At 39.8% G+C, this 15,357-nt stretch overlaps 1 protein-coding gene across 2 annotated transcripts; it reads right to left on the reverse strand.

Moving 5' to 3' along the window:
* Nucleotides 1-2,035: 2,035 nt before the first annotated feature.
* Nucleotides 2,036-15,212, reverse strand: LOC106161437 (U2 snRNP-associated SURP motif-containing protein). Of its 2 annotated transcripts, none has more exons than XR_015331350.1 (26): nt 15,056-15,212; nt 14,600-14,620; nt 14,219-14,317; nt 13,794-13,911; nt 12,016-12,143; nt 11,555-11,631; nt 11,071-11,216; nt 10,852-10,922; nt 10,271-10,436; nt 9,771-10,045; nt 9,436-9,479; nt 8,373-8,477; nt 8,112-8,178; nt 7,669-7,826; nt 7,148-7,310; nt 6,800-6,879; nt 6,461-6,548; nt 6,094-6,210; nt 5,708-5,852; nt 5,290-5,409; nt 5,037-5,124; nt 4,560-4,689; nt 4,256-4,366; nt 3,688-3,864; nt 3,324-3,561; nt 2,036-3,146 (listed from the first exon to the last, which is right to left on the reverse strand). XR_015331350.1 is itself a non-coding variant. In XM_086997244.1 (26 exons), the coding sequence occupies exons 1-26, from the start codon at nt 15,116-15,118 to the stop codon at nt 3,029-3,031; spliced, it is 3,003 nt and encodes a 1,000-aa protein (XP_086853370.1). In that variant the 5' UTR covers nt 15,119-15,212; the 3' UTR covers nt 2,036-3,028. The 2 variants fall into 2 exon arrangements, 1 of the variants encoding a protein (XP_086853370.1); XM_086997244.1 differs by having other exon boundaries at nt 3,434-3,561.
* Between the last annotated feature and the right edge of the window lie 145 nt (nt 15,213-15,357).

Below are 15,357 nucleotides of genomic sequence, written 5' to 3' on the forward strand. Positions count from 1 at the left end.
AGATTTTGTTTGTTTGTTTTTTTTATTGATTCATATATTCATCTTTTTATCCTATTGTTTATGTATTATTTTCCTAGCTTATCCCTGGATTTGGGATATTTCATAATCGCCCTCAAAACGAAGTCGGCATTGGTCAGTGCCTACCTAACCTTTTTTTTGCAGAACACGTGCTTATCGCCAATAAAAAGCATCAACATGAAATATTATCAAATTACCCCTAGACTATGATATAAAAGCAAGTCTGTCCTCAATGATTTCTAAAATTTAAATTGGGATATCACAGGCTTTGTATTTATATAGAGGACGTGTGGCTTATTACATATTTGTGTTTGCACCGTATTTTCTATAACTGAAGAGAAGTTTTAAATTGGTAATAATATTTTTGTATACATACAAATAATCTTATACTTCATGTTAAACGTGTTGATAACTACGGCGGTCAAAGTATGGAAACATGGGCTGGGGCAGGATTTCTTCGGAAAACCCGCTATCTTTTGGAGGAGGGCAGAATCTCCAACCGGGTCAATAATCAAAGAGAATATCAGCCAAAGTCTCGCTCTAGGGAAATACAGAGACACCGCAAAAAATTAAATCACAAGCAAAGCACAGCTGATTCCATGCCACTTTGAAAAAGGAAGTTAAATTCGTGCAGGCGCTGGCTTAATTATAATGCTATCTTATCTGAGTTTACGTTTGTCGTCATGGCAGCGCACCGTAAAGTAAATGATCTACAAATACGGTCTGTCAATGACGGATTTTAATTTAAATATTTGCACGTTTGATTTTTAACCTAACTAAAAATAGACTGCGTTTAAGGGGTATTACGATACACACTTAATGCCTGATAACATTGCTTTCTAAGAGAATGCATTTTTGTCGTGGTTCGTGTAAAACATTTGACTGTGCTCTGTAATCATATCGTCTAGCTTATCATGGATGCAACGGAATTGAATATTTGAATAACAGATAACACATTGCAAAAATATCAATCACCTAAAAATAATCACCTGTGACAAAAGAAGTCACGAAAGCAAACGTTCTGCTTCGATTAAAATAAGCACCACTCCGCATCCACACCGGACACCAGTCCACGTTCACCCTGGACACCATTCCACGCCCACCCTGGACACCACTCCACGCCCACCCGGACACCAGTCCACGTCCACCCGAACACCAGTCCACATCCACCCTGGACACCAGTCCAGGTCCATCCCGGACACCACTCCTTGTCCACCCTGGACACCAGTCCACGTCCATGTTCACCCTGGACACCACTCCACGCCCACCCTGGACACCAGTCCACATCCACCCCGGACACCACTCCACGTCCACCCCAGACACCACTCCACGCCCACCCTGGACACCAGTCCACGTCCACGTCCACCCCGGACACAACTCCACGTCCACCCCGGACACCACCCCAGGTCCACCCCGGACACCACTCCACGCCCACCCCGGACACCACTCCACGCCCACTCCGGACACCAGTCCACATCCACCCCGGACACAACTCCACGTCCACCCCGGACACCACTCCACGTCCACCCCGGACACCACTCCACGCCCACCCCGGACACCAGTTCACGCCCACCCCGGACACCACTTCGCGCCCACCCGGACACCAGTCCACGTCCACCCCGGACACCACTCCACGTCCACCCCGGACACCAATTCGCAACCCACCCGGATACCACTCCACGCCCACCCCGGACACCAGTCCACGTCGCCCCCGCACACAACTCCACGTCCACCCCGGACACCACCCAACTGTGCCTAGGCCCTTCACAAGGTTTGTGACAGCGTCTCGTTTTCTAGGTGCAGCATTCAGGTACCCAATGAAATCACAGGGGTCTCATATATGTATATATATGTGTATATATATATATATATATATATATATATATATATATATATATATATCCTGTTACAACATCAAGATCCGAAGATGGTGGATGGAAACAGTAGCGTTCATTTGACCAATTGTGCAGTCTCTAAGTCAAGGAAACCATTTTATCAGAGAAACAACAAGATAAGATACTGTAAAAGGATCTTTATTTTCATGTATCATAAAGCTTTGCCTTAATGTAATATTGAAGGAATAGATGACAATCATTTGGTTTGAATACATTGAATACATTGCAGGGACCATAAACTGTGAATTGTTTTGAGCATCTAGATTTTAGAGGCAGAGCTTATGAGATGGTGGAGGAACTATCAATGAAAATGTCACAAATAACACTGAAAAATAAATGCCTATTGATCAGCGTCAGTTATGTCAAACATTTGGATCTTGCGTACATTAAATGTATGAATTCCATGCATTGTATAACATTTCTATTGATTCTATATGAAAGTGAAGGACTTCATGAGAAGCGACATATTCCAGTTAGCTGCGCATGCACGTTAGGTGGATGAATTTCTAGGAACTTCAACAGGTAATAGAAATACCAATTCTATTAATACACTAAAAATCCACAGCATTATTCTTTAACTAAATATTGCCTTTATTAAAAGCAACATCATTTTGAAATAGTAATAAGCTGCAGTGATGTACCCTCAAGACCAGCATTTAGACTTTAAGACTGCAGTAAGACTTACTCACTGCTCACTCACCCTAACATTCACAGCAGAGTATATTATCAGCTCAATGCTACAGTTTGCTTACACATTAAATCACCTTTCAAAGCACTACATCCATAGATAGTTGAGATCAGTCCAGGCAATGACACAGTCTTTATATGTAACGGTGCCCAGCACTACCACCTCCAGTAGCAGATTGGAGATGTTAAGCATCTAACTGCTCTCCACAGGGCTTTCTCCACAGCTTCAGAGGTTTAAGAACCATCTGCTCTCTGTATTAACCACCTGCATTCTGTACAATTCCCAGTGTACATATATTCACATAGTTACAGATGCATTTTATACAAAATATACAGATATCAGACAGCCAAGTAACTGGCAATGTGGAACTAGTATCAAATCTATCTCCTAAGATTACACTCAATCACTAATGTTCCTGTGTGACATCTCATCTCTTGCTTTTCTTGTGTTTATGTTTGGAACGACTAGGTGACCTTGAGCCTGACCTTGACCTCATTTTCTTCTTATTGCTACTGCTGCTGCCACTTGGAGATCGCGACCTTGACCTAGGGGAAAATAGCACATCTTTACTTTCCACTTTTCAAAGGCAAAGAACTAAAACCTCAGTTTGTGTGATTTGACTAAAAAAGGGTATTGCATAAAAAAATTCTATCATATGGGGACATTACTGACATAATTTTTAAAAGCCATAAAAACTTTAAGAATATGTCTAGAAGTGATACCTATGTCTTTTAGGTGGAGAGCCAGGTCTCTTTACTTTCCTAATGGGTGATTTTGAGTATGACCTTGACCTTATTTTCTTTATCATATATCTTCATATATCAAGTCCTACCCATGTCTTTTAGGTGGAGAGCCAGGTCTCTTTACTTTCCTATTAGGTGACCTTGAGTATGACCTCTTAGACAGGTCTCTGTAAGCTGCTGGGGGAGACACACTGCGGCTACGGCCTCTCTTCTTGTCCTGTTAGATAGAATATAGGACATATTGACAATGAACAGTATGATTAACATTACTGTAATTTGTCGCTGTTGTCATTCATGAGATGATGTCAACCCTGAAAGGTTGTACATAAAAAGAAGTGCTTACCCTGGAATATGAGCCTTCACTTTCACTGGAAGATGAACGAGACCTCTTTTCTTTTTCCTTCATTCGTTCCTTCTCTCTTTCTCTCGCTCTTTCCCATTCTTTTACTCTAATTCGTTCCTCCTCTCTCCGTTTCTCTCGCTCTATATCTCGTAGCCTGTCTTCCTCTTTTTCTCTCTCCTACAATACAACCAATAGAATTGATATGATTACTCATGACATAATATAACATACAGCATCAGGTTAGACATTTACCTAGAACTTGGGTGAGTACATAAAGACATGTTTAACATTATCAGTGGGCATGATGGGAATATCAAAAAGATTTGACAGACTGCACAGTGCGATGAAAGGGCCAACATGGATGTTTTGGTCATTTTCAGACTGATCTAAAAAAAATTAATTTATTTTGAAACATTAAATATTTCTACCTTGAAGATCACAGCCACAAGGCTAAAAATTCATTTATTTATCTAAGATTTTGTTCATCTTTAAAACAGGAACATAAATGTTAATATTTTCCCTCAGTGAGTTTACATTGCATGTATGGTTGTAAAAATAGGATTCTCACCTTAGTTAATAATTTGTTCCTATAGTGCTGTATCTGTGATTGTATGTCCATGTTGGGTTTCCTGCTTCTTCTACCTGACTCCAGCTCATCCTGGTACTTCATAACCTTCAACTGAAAACAAAATATACCATAGTTATCATCAACTTATAATTAACTTACATCATTAATAAACCTTGACTCTTAGACTATTAGTAATTATGCCCACAAATGATGACAAAAATTCCATCCATCGTCAGTGCATTGCTAGTTATGAAATTTTATCAAATATCTAAAATCTTTCCTTCTGATTTCCAAATCATCATACCTCAATTTCTCTGAGCTTTGCTCTTCTCTCCTCTGTCATTTCCAACTTGGGAGCATCTTGTACAGTGTCTCCCCCTGTTGACATGTCATCATCACTATCATCATTGGACTTGTCATCTTCTTCTAATGGCCTGGAATTCAGCAATATTTATGACCATTTATGATAACTTTGTATGCTCTTAAACAGCATCAAGGTATTGGAAAAAACAATTATTATAAACTTTCTCCAAAAACTCCATCAAGTACCTCAGAATTGTATAAATTCATAGTCACATGAAAGACTGTCATTCTTTAAACCAGACTAGAAAGAAAATGAAAACGAAAGATTCAGACAAGATATGCCTGATAAAGGAGGGAAAATATCCCCTTCATGCCTTCAAATGAAATCCCTACACTTAAAAACATTTCTCTGAGAGGCAGAACCTTTCTTTTCTGTACAATCCTACAGCAATTCCTACCACTGAAAGATGTCACTCACTTTCCATCTATGTCTTCCTCTTCTCCCTGCTTCTCCTGGTCTTCTTCATCTACAGGATCAAACATGTCCCATTTGGAGGTAGTCACAGCTGTGAACAGAGAAATGATATTGAATTATCAACATGTCCCATTTGGAGGTAGTCACAGCTGTGAACAGAGAAATGATATTGAATTATCAACATGTCCCATTTGGAGGTAGTCACAGCTGTGAACAGAGAAGTGATATTGAATTATCAACATACAAGCTTACATACCTTGTGCTCTGACTTCTTCTTCATCCACCTCTTCCCACTTTGACTTGACAAACTTAGGAGGTGAGGGAGCCTGCTCAAAGTCTAACGGCCTGCCATCAATGTCCTCCCCAGACTTATCCACTGAAATACAAACAAAACACCCATAATTCAGGGAAGAACATAAATTTTAACAAAAAAGGAAACATATAAATATAATTTAGAGAAAGGAAATGGTTGAATATTGCTGAACACTTGAAACACTGCATTTGAATAAGGTTTTAATTATCTTTCCAAGGTGTTGTTGGGATATTTTAATCTTTCTGAAATATTAACAAATATCGCACAAAGACCATCTGAAAGACTGTAAAATAATTTGAAAATACCCAGCATAATCTTATCAATAAAAGTGCTGTATAAAATCAAGTGGTGTCCCACTCACAAGGCATTCCATCCAGGTCGTCACTGTATGGAACACCTTCATAGTCTCCTCGTGCCTCTGGGAGAGGGGCGCCATCTAGGTCAATAGGAGCCCCATCCAAGTCTGGAAGAGGTGCACCATCTAATTCCTCCTCCTTTGACTCCGCCTGTGAAATATGATACTGTAATAACTATCATTTATTTTCTTTATCGTGAAAAACTGAAACATGGCGAGTAGAAGCTCAAGCAGCTTTTATATAATACACCATCTCTTTTTACTACAGCCACGCACTGCAGTTCCAATCTTTAAATATTGTTATCAGCTGCTTTAAAAGGTCACACTTGTCCAGAGAGCCAGATCTAGGAATATATTTTGTAGTTTAATCAGGAAGTCATTAGGATACTCACCATGTCATCCTTGTCCAGAGGAACCAGACCTAGGAATATATTCTGTAGTTTGATCAGGAAGTCATTAGGATATACGGCCCAGTCCTCCCATGCACGGAAACATGCCATCACTTTTTGCTGGAAAGTGAAATCAGATTCAAATTATTTTTCCCATGAAATTCCAACATGGAATACAGTCCATGAGACCAGCGTCTGAAGTTGTGCACTTCAAAATATGACATTGTCAGTTATTATTCTCTTCTGAAATACAAGCTTGGGTTCTGAAGGGAAATCTTGCTCTCTCTGTGAGATGCTTTTGTGGAATTATGTACAAAATGCCCATTATATTTAATACTCTTCTATAAACAGAAACTGGGATGTGGCTCACCTTGAACTGTTCAGCTTTCAGCCTGCCATCTATATTATCATAGGAGTCGTGAACGTCTCTAAAGATTTCTGGAAGTTTGGATTCAAAACTGAAAGAAAAGAATAGTGTACAATAACTTTTTTTTTAAAAACATTTAAGTGTACATTGTTATTGTAAATGTTATCTCTGGTAGAGATTTGAACAAAGTAATGTAAAAGTCTTGTCAGACATTAATAATATACAAAAACTCTTCTGCTCATGGCAGGTATCTGAGGATATCTATTTCATTCACTGCAGATTTCCACTTAATCCTCTTCCAAGATAAATACACACAAGGCAGAGTAGTGCAGATATACTTACTATTTTCTATAAAAGGAGGCATTGGGAACCTTGGCACTACAATTATGAAGAATGTCTGACACCAGAAACAACCTGGCAATCTGGAAAAGAAACAATTAGGTGAAGTTTATTTTTAAGACACCAGGTCTACATTCACTATATCTGCATGTCTGGTCTATTAAAGAATTACTCAGGGGATGAGAGTTCCAGACTTCTCAATGTTGTACCCCCTCCCCCCCCTCCCTCTGAACACACACACTTGAGATGGACTAATAAAACTTTTTGCAGTATAGACATCTAACAAACCCTACAGTCACTACAGACAAACTACTGATGTAATCAAGAAAATGTGTTGTTTTTTTGCCTCACCTTTTTAGGGATAGGAGTCTGTAATATGGACAAAGCCTCCGTAATGCACTCAACGACCTCCTCGGCAGACTCTGCATGTTCCAGACACCAGACCATAGCGTCCCCTATCTTCCATCTTTCTGGTGTCAGGTCACGCAGCATGTCCTCCAGACGATCTCGCTGGCTGTGATGTGACACAAAATGATGAAACAATATGACAACAGCTCTCTCAACTGTTTTACTGTCTGTCATTGGGTGGTTTTTTATACAACACAAGATTGCCTCAAGGACTTCCTTTAAAATTTAAGAACTTTTTCCCCACCCTACTTTCACCCAAAATCAGACCCTTATAACTGATTCATCGAAAATTCAACCTCTGTATAAAAACCTATTAATATGATATAAATTTAACTTACAAGCTACAAAGAACCTTAGTTTTAGAATTCTAAAACTCAGTAAAGAGGATGCTCTGCATTTATCCATCAAAATTACAGTAAGATCATGTGACTTGGTATGGCATACAAAGATCATGTGACTCCCACCTATCTGTGAGTTGCCCTCTCTTGGGCTGGTCTCCCATCTCCTGGACCAACTCCTCAGGCATCCCCTGGGTGTAGGTGTTTACTGGGGGAGGCTTCCAGAAGGAACCACCTTTAAACATACGGAATTTCTCTGTGCTCCATTTGTGTGGGGAGTCACCCTGTAGGAAACATGGTGAATTTTAGATGATGAAACTGGTGGAAACGTGGTGAAATATAACATTGTGGAAATAAGATTCTACAGAAGATTAAAGAAACAAAAACAGCCCAGGAGGACATCAGTTTAATCCTTCTGTGCACACATATATACACACATGCACCACATGCCGTAAACACCATCATCAGTTGACAAACCTCTCTTAAAAGACAATTTGATACAATTTCAAACTCTGCAGTAAGGGTACATTACATAAACTGGTAGGATAACATCAAGAGTATCTACTTACTTGTAGAATTGAGAACAATTTCCACCTGTAATACACATGGGCTGGACTCTGGTTCTCAAACAGGAATCTGAAAGTAACTGGCAATGTTTACCTTGGAATGGAGGGCTTTTATGTGAATGATCCTGAATTCAAACTCTCTTTCTCTTCCTCTCTCCCTCTCAGTTATAAAGAGACAAGCATTAAGTCACCTAAGCATAGGGTTACTCGGCTGTTTTATTCTCTCTCTCTCTCTCTCTCTCTCAGTTATAAGTATTCCCTCACCTGAACATGGGGTTACTGAGCTCTCTGTTCATGACCATGGCCTCAAACATGGGACCTTCACGCACCACAAACTCTATCATACGGTGGATAACACACAGCAGGTTCCTGAAATAAACAGATCTTATGGCACGGCCCTGACACATAGCCAGGATACTTTTAACAGATATAGGTCATATACATAATAATTATAGCACTGAGTGCCACAACAGCTGAACTACTTATCACTATCCCTACAATCATGTTTATAGTACTCTTTTCATGCATTCTTTGTAAGCATTAATTGGACTAATAATGACTTCTTTTTTCCTACTTTTAGGAGTGGTGGGTGGGAGGATACATGTGTACAAAAGAAAACATTTTTGTAGGGCTTAAGTTACTCTGGGTCATATTGGAGAGAAAACCAAAAAAAATATTCCAAACTTAAAAAATGCCAATCTTTCTGTTGCGTAAAAAAGTTGAGTTTACAATATTTTCTTCCCTGATACAAAATGAAAGAAACGCGACTCATCAACTGTATAAACCACATTTGCCTATTTTCAGTACTGTAACACTTAAGTTATCTAAACCATAAACTGACATTTTGTGGTAAAAAATAGAATCCAGCTATTCCATATTAAATTTATAGAGTTGTAAATATTAAAAGCAACCATTTATTGGTACAAATCCATCATTGTTGGTTTCAATATCGGCAGTCCTTTGGTGTGGCTTCCTGCGTGGAGATATACGTACCTTCCTGGATCCTCAGAGCTGGTCTATGGTGCCGTGAAAGTGGGGGCTACCTGTAGGCATGAAGGACTCCCCAAGGGTCAATTCAGGGTCAAAGGTCAAGGTAATACCAAAAATTATTCAGTCAAGGTCAAATAGGTGTCTATGAAAGACTAGCCTGGGGCACTTCAGTCGCTTAGCAAATGGAAAGTCAACCAAAATTGAAGTGGACAAATTTGGAGGCCAAAAAGATTCAGAGTCAATTTACCCTGAACTGGACATTTAATCATGAACTTTGTAAGGCATCCCCTTGAGAAGTCCTGGAATACTTACGCCAATTGGTAAAAATAGACATTACCTTTCTGTAGGGATAACCACTTTCACAACTGCATTCGCTAACGTCTGTGAGAGGGACGACGGAAAAATGCAATGATAACTGCATTATTTCATGCTTAACACATTTGATGACGAAATAAAAAATAAAAATTTGCTATGAAAAAAAAAATTAGTGGTAAAACAGGTGGTAAAATTCAATGTTTTTGCTTTTACAAATATGACTGGCTAAGCTCTAAAAAGGGTCTAAATTTCACAAAACTATTTCCTGCTTGTTAAAACAGTCAATGCATTATAAGAGATGTTAAGAGTTAAAATTTTGACATCAGGGCTAGCCAGCCATCTTGTTTTCCTTCTCACCTTATCCATTTCCTCTGGGTTTGTAGGCGGAGTTGGGAGAAGGGGCTCTCTTGGCATGTTGACCCCTGGTGGAGGAATTGCAGCTCCATATTTTGCAGCAGGGTTTTGATTGGAGTTGGCTGGCCTCTTTTTGGGCTGAGCATTGAAAGGGAGGCCAGAGGGTGGAGGAGGGAGGGTGAGTTCAGCCAGAGAGGGTGGGATATAGACAGGATGTGGAGGGATAGGAACTGCCTTCCCCCAGCCCAGCTTCATCTCAAACCCCATGATTTCCTTGCCTGCAATGTCAAGGAGAATACAAGTAGTGAATACAGAACTTTCACCACAGGGTAAAATTTGAGAGGAAATGTTACAAAAAAATCAACAGGCAATTTACAATAAAAAAATGTCCAAACAACATGCTCATGACTTATAACCGCCATATTTTATTTTGCCACATCCTTATCTTCTTATCTTACTCTCTTTTTCATCTCATCCCCTTCCATATTTTATTCTCCATTTACCTTTGAGTGCATTAAGACACCTCTCTCCGTCCTTTCTGTTCATGAAGGCCACAAAGCCACAGTTCCTGCCTCGTGACCGCTCCTCATCCGACCTCGGCCACATGATCTTCACACTGGCTAGAGGACCATAGCGACCAAACAACTCACACAGCTGCTGCTCTGACATCTGCAAGTCCAAGATATTTCAATATTATACCAAGGGATATTTTAACAAGGCTCACTGTGCATAATAATTTTGTACTCTAGTGAAAGCCTGTATTCTCCTGCTAAGTACACAATGACTTGGCTTCTGTGAGGACATAAGGTCAAGAAGTCTTCTCATTTTCTAACTCACTTCTTTCACAAGTTATCAACTAATTTAGAGTTTTTTTTTCTTTTTTTTTATTTTTATAAATCCGTTCAAAACTTTCTCCTAGTCATGTCAATAAAATAATAAGCCGTAATGGTATATTTTTTTTTATTTCAAAAATATTTCATAAATAAATAAGATTTTATAAATCTATCATTCTTGCGTCTTGGGCACTTCATGGCCAGCTCCTAAGCATATTTCCAGAGAAATAACAAGACAACCAAATACTTACATTAGGATGCAAGTTGCCCAGATAAAGATTGGTCGTCTCTCTATCATTGTCATACATAAAATTTTTTTCATCTGGAATAACACAATATATGCAGATCAAGATTTATCTTTGTCTTTTTAGATTATAAATGTATCACTCACTATAAAAACTGATGTATATCATATTATTTTACACTTTTACAAACACATTCAACTGATTATTGTTGATATATTTCCCTACCACCAAATATATTGGAAGGTCTTCCAAATGGAGACACCTCAGGAGGCTCTAAGTGGCTGACAGAGGCCGGCGGAAGACCTTGGTCCACAGCCATGTCACGTAGCTGCTTCTTGATCTTGTGCCTCTCTTGTCTCTCTTCCTGAATCCTGGAAGAAAGCAAAGTTGAACTCTTAAGAGAGGTCTGAAAACTCCCTGTAATAATATCCCTGGACCAACAGTGCTGGACCAACACAGCCAGTGGTCTGAGAGCTGGACACCACACAGGACCAACAGTGCTGGACCAACACAGCCAGTGGTCTGAAAGCTGGACACCACACAGGACAGCATAATTACCTTGTCCAGTACAGACCTAACTTAAGGTAACAGACTCAATTTTGTTTAGAAGTTTGTATCTAAACATGTGGATTATTCCTGGTACAACTGACTCCTGATTTAGGACATCTGCAGTCACCTGTGCACAGAGAAAACACAAACTGCTGCTTACATTTTTAGTTCTTCTTTAAAAAGTTCCAAGTTTGTTTTCTTTTTCTCTGCTTCTTTCTTTTTCTTCAGTGACATTGGCTGTAAAAATAAGGAAAAAATTATCATGAAAAAAAATCTCTTTCTAAACAAAATGCAAAGATCACTTTTTCATAGCTCTATTCTTATTAAAACCTGGGATCAAATAATTAATAGAATCAAACTAAGTTTGCTTATCAAAAATGAAAATATGTATATTCCATTCATATAATTCTATTTGGGCATATTAAAGAAGTTTAACATGAGAAAGTCAAGTCTGCACCTTTTCCAAAAATGTTCTTTCATTTTCAAAATAGAAAGAACCTACTGTGAAAAATATATACAATGTCGTATTGTTCACAAATACTAACTTGTTTGCCTGACCCTTTCTTCGTGTTTTTAATAGTTAAATTGTGGAACACATAACTTAAAACTGTGTGCTCTTACCCTCTCCTCTTCTGAGTCATTTCTGTTCTTCTTCTGAGCATCTTTCACAGACTGGAAGGTGGAAGCCAACTCAGCCAGCTTGGAGGTGGGTTTGTACAGTCGGCTTTTTTCTTGGGCACTGGCATCAGCTGTAACACAGTAAAGTTAGAGGCTAAATACTTTCATGTCTTATAAAACTAAAATCAATTTCACTGGCAACGTTGAAGACTGCTTATTCCTATCTGTTAGACTTGATGAACACATGGAATACTGGTCATGCTTGAAGTTTGGACATGCTTTGCAAGCAACCTTAACCGAATATGCTTCAAACTGCACCATAACTTGTTGTGAAGTTATAAAATTGACAATTTTGAGGTCTCATGCTCAGACAGTGCCTTAAGTCCACCTCCTAGTCTGCACCACTCCTCCCATACTTACTGCTTCCCTTCCCAGCCTGCACCACTCCTCCCTTACTTACTGCTTCCCTTCCCAGTCTGCACCACTCATCCCTTACTTATTGCTTCCCTTCCCAGCCTGCACCACTCCTCCCTTACTTACTGCTTCCCTTCCCAGCCTGCACCACTCCTCCCTTACTTACTGCTTCCCTTCCCAGTCTGCACCACTCCTCCCTTACTTACTGCTTCCCTTCCCAGTCTGCACCACTCATCCCCTTACTTACTGCTTCCCTTCCCAGCCTGCACCACTCCTCCCTTACTTACTGCTTCTCTTCCCAGTCTGCACCACTCCTCCCTTACTTACTGCTTCCCTTCCCAGTCTGCACCACTCATCCCTTACTTACTGCTTCCCTTCCCAGCCTGCACCACTCCTCCCTTACTTACTGCTTCCCTTCCCAGTCTGCACCACTCATCCCTTACTTATTGCTTCCCTTCCCAGTCTGCACCACTCCTCCCTTACTTACTGCTTCCCTTCCCAGCCTGCACCACTCCTCCCTTACCTACTGCTTCCCTTCCCAGTCTGCACCACTCATCCCTTACTTACTGCTTCCCTTCCCAGTCTGCACCACTCATCCCTTACTTATTGCTTCCCTTCCCAGCCTGCACCACTCCTCCCTTACTTACTGCTTCCCTTCCCAGCCTGCACCACTCCTCCCTTACTTACTGCTTCCCTTCCCAGCCTGCACCACTCCTCCCTTACTTACTGCTTCCCTTCCCAGTCTGCACCACTCCTCCCTTACTTACTGCTTTCCTTCCCAGTCTGCACCACTCATCCCTTACTTACTGCTTCCCTTCCCAGCCTGCACCACTCCTCCCTTACTTACTGCTTCCCTTCCCAGTCTGCACCACTCCTCCCTTACTTACTGCTTCCCTTCCCAGTCTGCACCACTCATCCCTTACTTACTGCTTCCCTTCCCAGCCTGCACCACTCCTCCCTTACTTACTGCTTCCCTTCCCAGTCTGCACCACTCATCCCTTACTTATTGCTTCCCTTCCCAGTCTGCACCACTCATCCCTTACTTACTGCTTCCCTTCCCAGCCTGCACCACTCCTCCCTTACTTACTGCTTCCCTTCCCAGTCTGCACCACTCCTCCCTTACTTACTGCTTCCCTTCCCAGTCTGCACCACTCATCCCTTACTTATTGCTTCCCTTCCCAGCCTGCACCACTCCTCCCTTACTTACTGCTTCCCTTCCCAGCCTGCACCACTCCTCCCTTACTTACTGCTTCCCTTCCCAGTCTGCACCACTCCTCCCTTACTTACTGCTTCCCTTCCCAGTCTGCACCACTCATCCCTTACTTACTGCTTCCCTTCCCAGCCTGCACCACTCCTCCCTTACTTACTGCTTCCCTTCCCAGCCTGCACGACTCCTCCCTTCACCCAGGTCCTACTTCCCTTGGCTGGCTCCTGGAATGCTGCTACAAACTCCTCATAGACCTGTGCGGCAGCTTCTTGCTCTTGCTAAAATAGTGAAGCAAATACAAATTATTTTCATGTATTATAGCAAAGATCTATTTTATCTTCATTTGATCTGTATTTTATATTCTGGGCAACTAAATGCTAGTATTGAACACTGGCTTTCATTTTTCAACTAATTAAAAAATCAACTGAAGACAATTTAATCCCTTAAAATGAAATGAATCCATCAATATGAAACATTACATAGTAAATCAAAGCACATTACAGAAGAAAAAAAAACAGTTGCTGAATGGGTTCTGCATTCTAGAAGAAAATTTAATTTTTGGATGTTATGGTGGTCTCTAAGTACCTTTTTCTTCATCTCCTCTTGTTCTTTCTTTGTCATTCCTTTCTTAGGTAAGTTCATGCTGCCAATGTTAAATGCCTTCAGTTTGCTTTCTGATATGTTCTAAAGTAAAATAAATGATAAATTTACTAAAATTAAAATTCAAAAACAAATGAAAATTTCTGACATATGAAACAAGTAATTTTAAACATCATATTTCAAGTACATGGGTTTTTGATACAAAAAGTATTTTAATGCCATCAACAATTCTACAAGACTTGGCCTTGCAGAGTTCCATATACAAGAATGTATAATCCTCAAATATTAGATTAGTTTATTTTTTCATTGAAGAATGTTGGTAAAATATATTTCAAAAAAATATATTTAAAGGAAATGTACACATACCTTCTGTTTATCTTTAAAAGACTGCAAAACAAATAAAATAATTATCTAGTATAATTCATAATAAATAAAGACACATCACAAATGTCATGATCTAAACATATCAGCATTTCAGAGTCATCGATACATTCAATGAGGTGTACAGTTTAGGCGGGGAACTGTAACACATGCAGTCATTTAAAAAAAACTATTTTCTCCTCATCTTATATTGAAGCATTCAAGCAGACATGTCAAAAACATTACATAATTCTTAATTCTTATATTGTTAAGTATAAGCCAATCGTATCAATAGAGCTAAAGCGCCCACATGTGAGCAGTTACTTTTATTTCTTCGGCGTTGATGACAACATATTGGTCCGAGTTTTAAGTAATTTTATGCAAGTGATCTGACCCGATAATTATATGCAATGTTTTGTAGTAATTATTCAGAGTGTTTACACGCCATAAAAACAGCTTTACCTTCATGGCTCCCGGAGAAATCCCCTCAGACTTCAGCCCCCACGGGAGCTTTTCGGAGGCCATTTTGTCTTGCACACTTTGTTCTATAGCTATTTAAGCACGCAAATATTTGATATACATCAAGTCTTGATTATAGTATGAATATAGTTATAAGGCAGTCAGTATTATAACATCACTTTGAATATATTTATTTATCCTAAAATATATTATTATATGTTTTTGCCTTTCCATACATAAAACTTTGTTAAAACAATCAATCAACGGTACGTCACGCGTAAGTCTTATTAAAGACAAGACAAATT

Source organism: Lingula anatina, chromosome 10 (genome assembly GCF_051362555.1).
Source record: "Lingula anatina isolate TDL-2025a chromosome 10, LinAna3.0, whole genome shotgun sequence".
Taxonomy (NCBI): Eukaryota; Metazoa; Brachiopoda; class Lingulata; order Lingulida; family Lingulidae; genus Lingula; species Lingula anatina.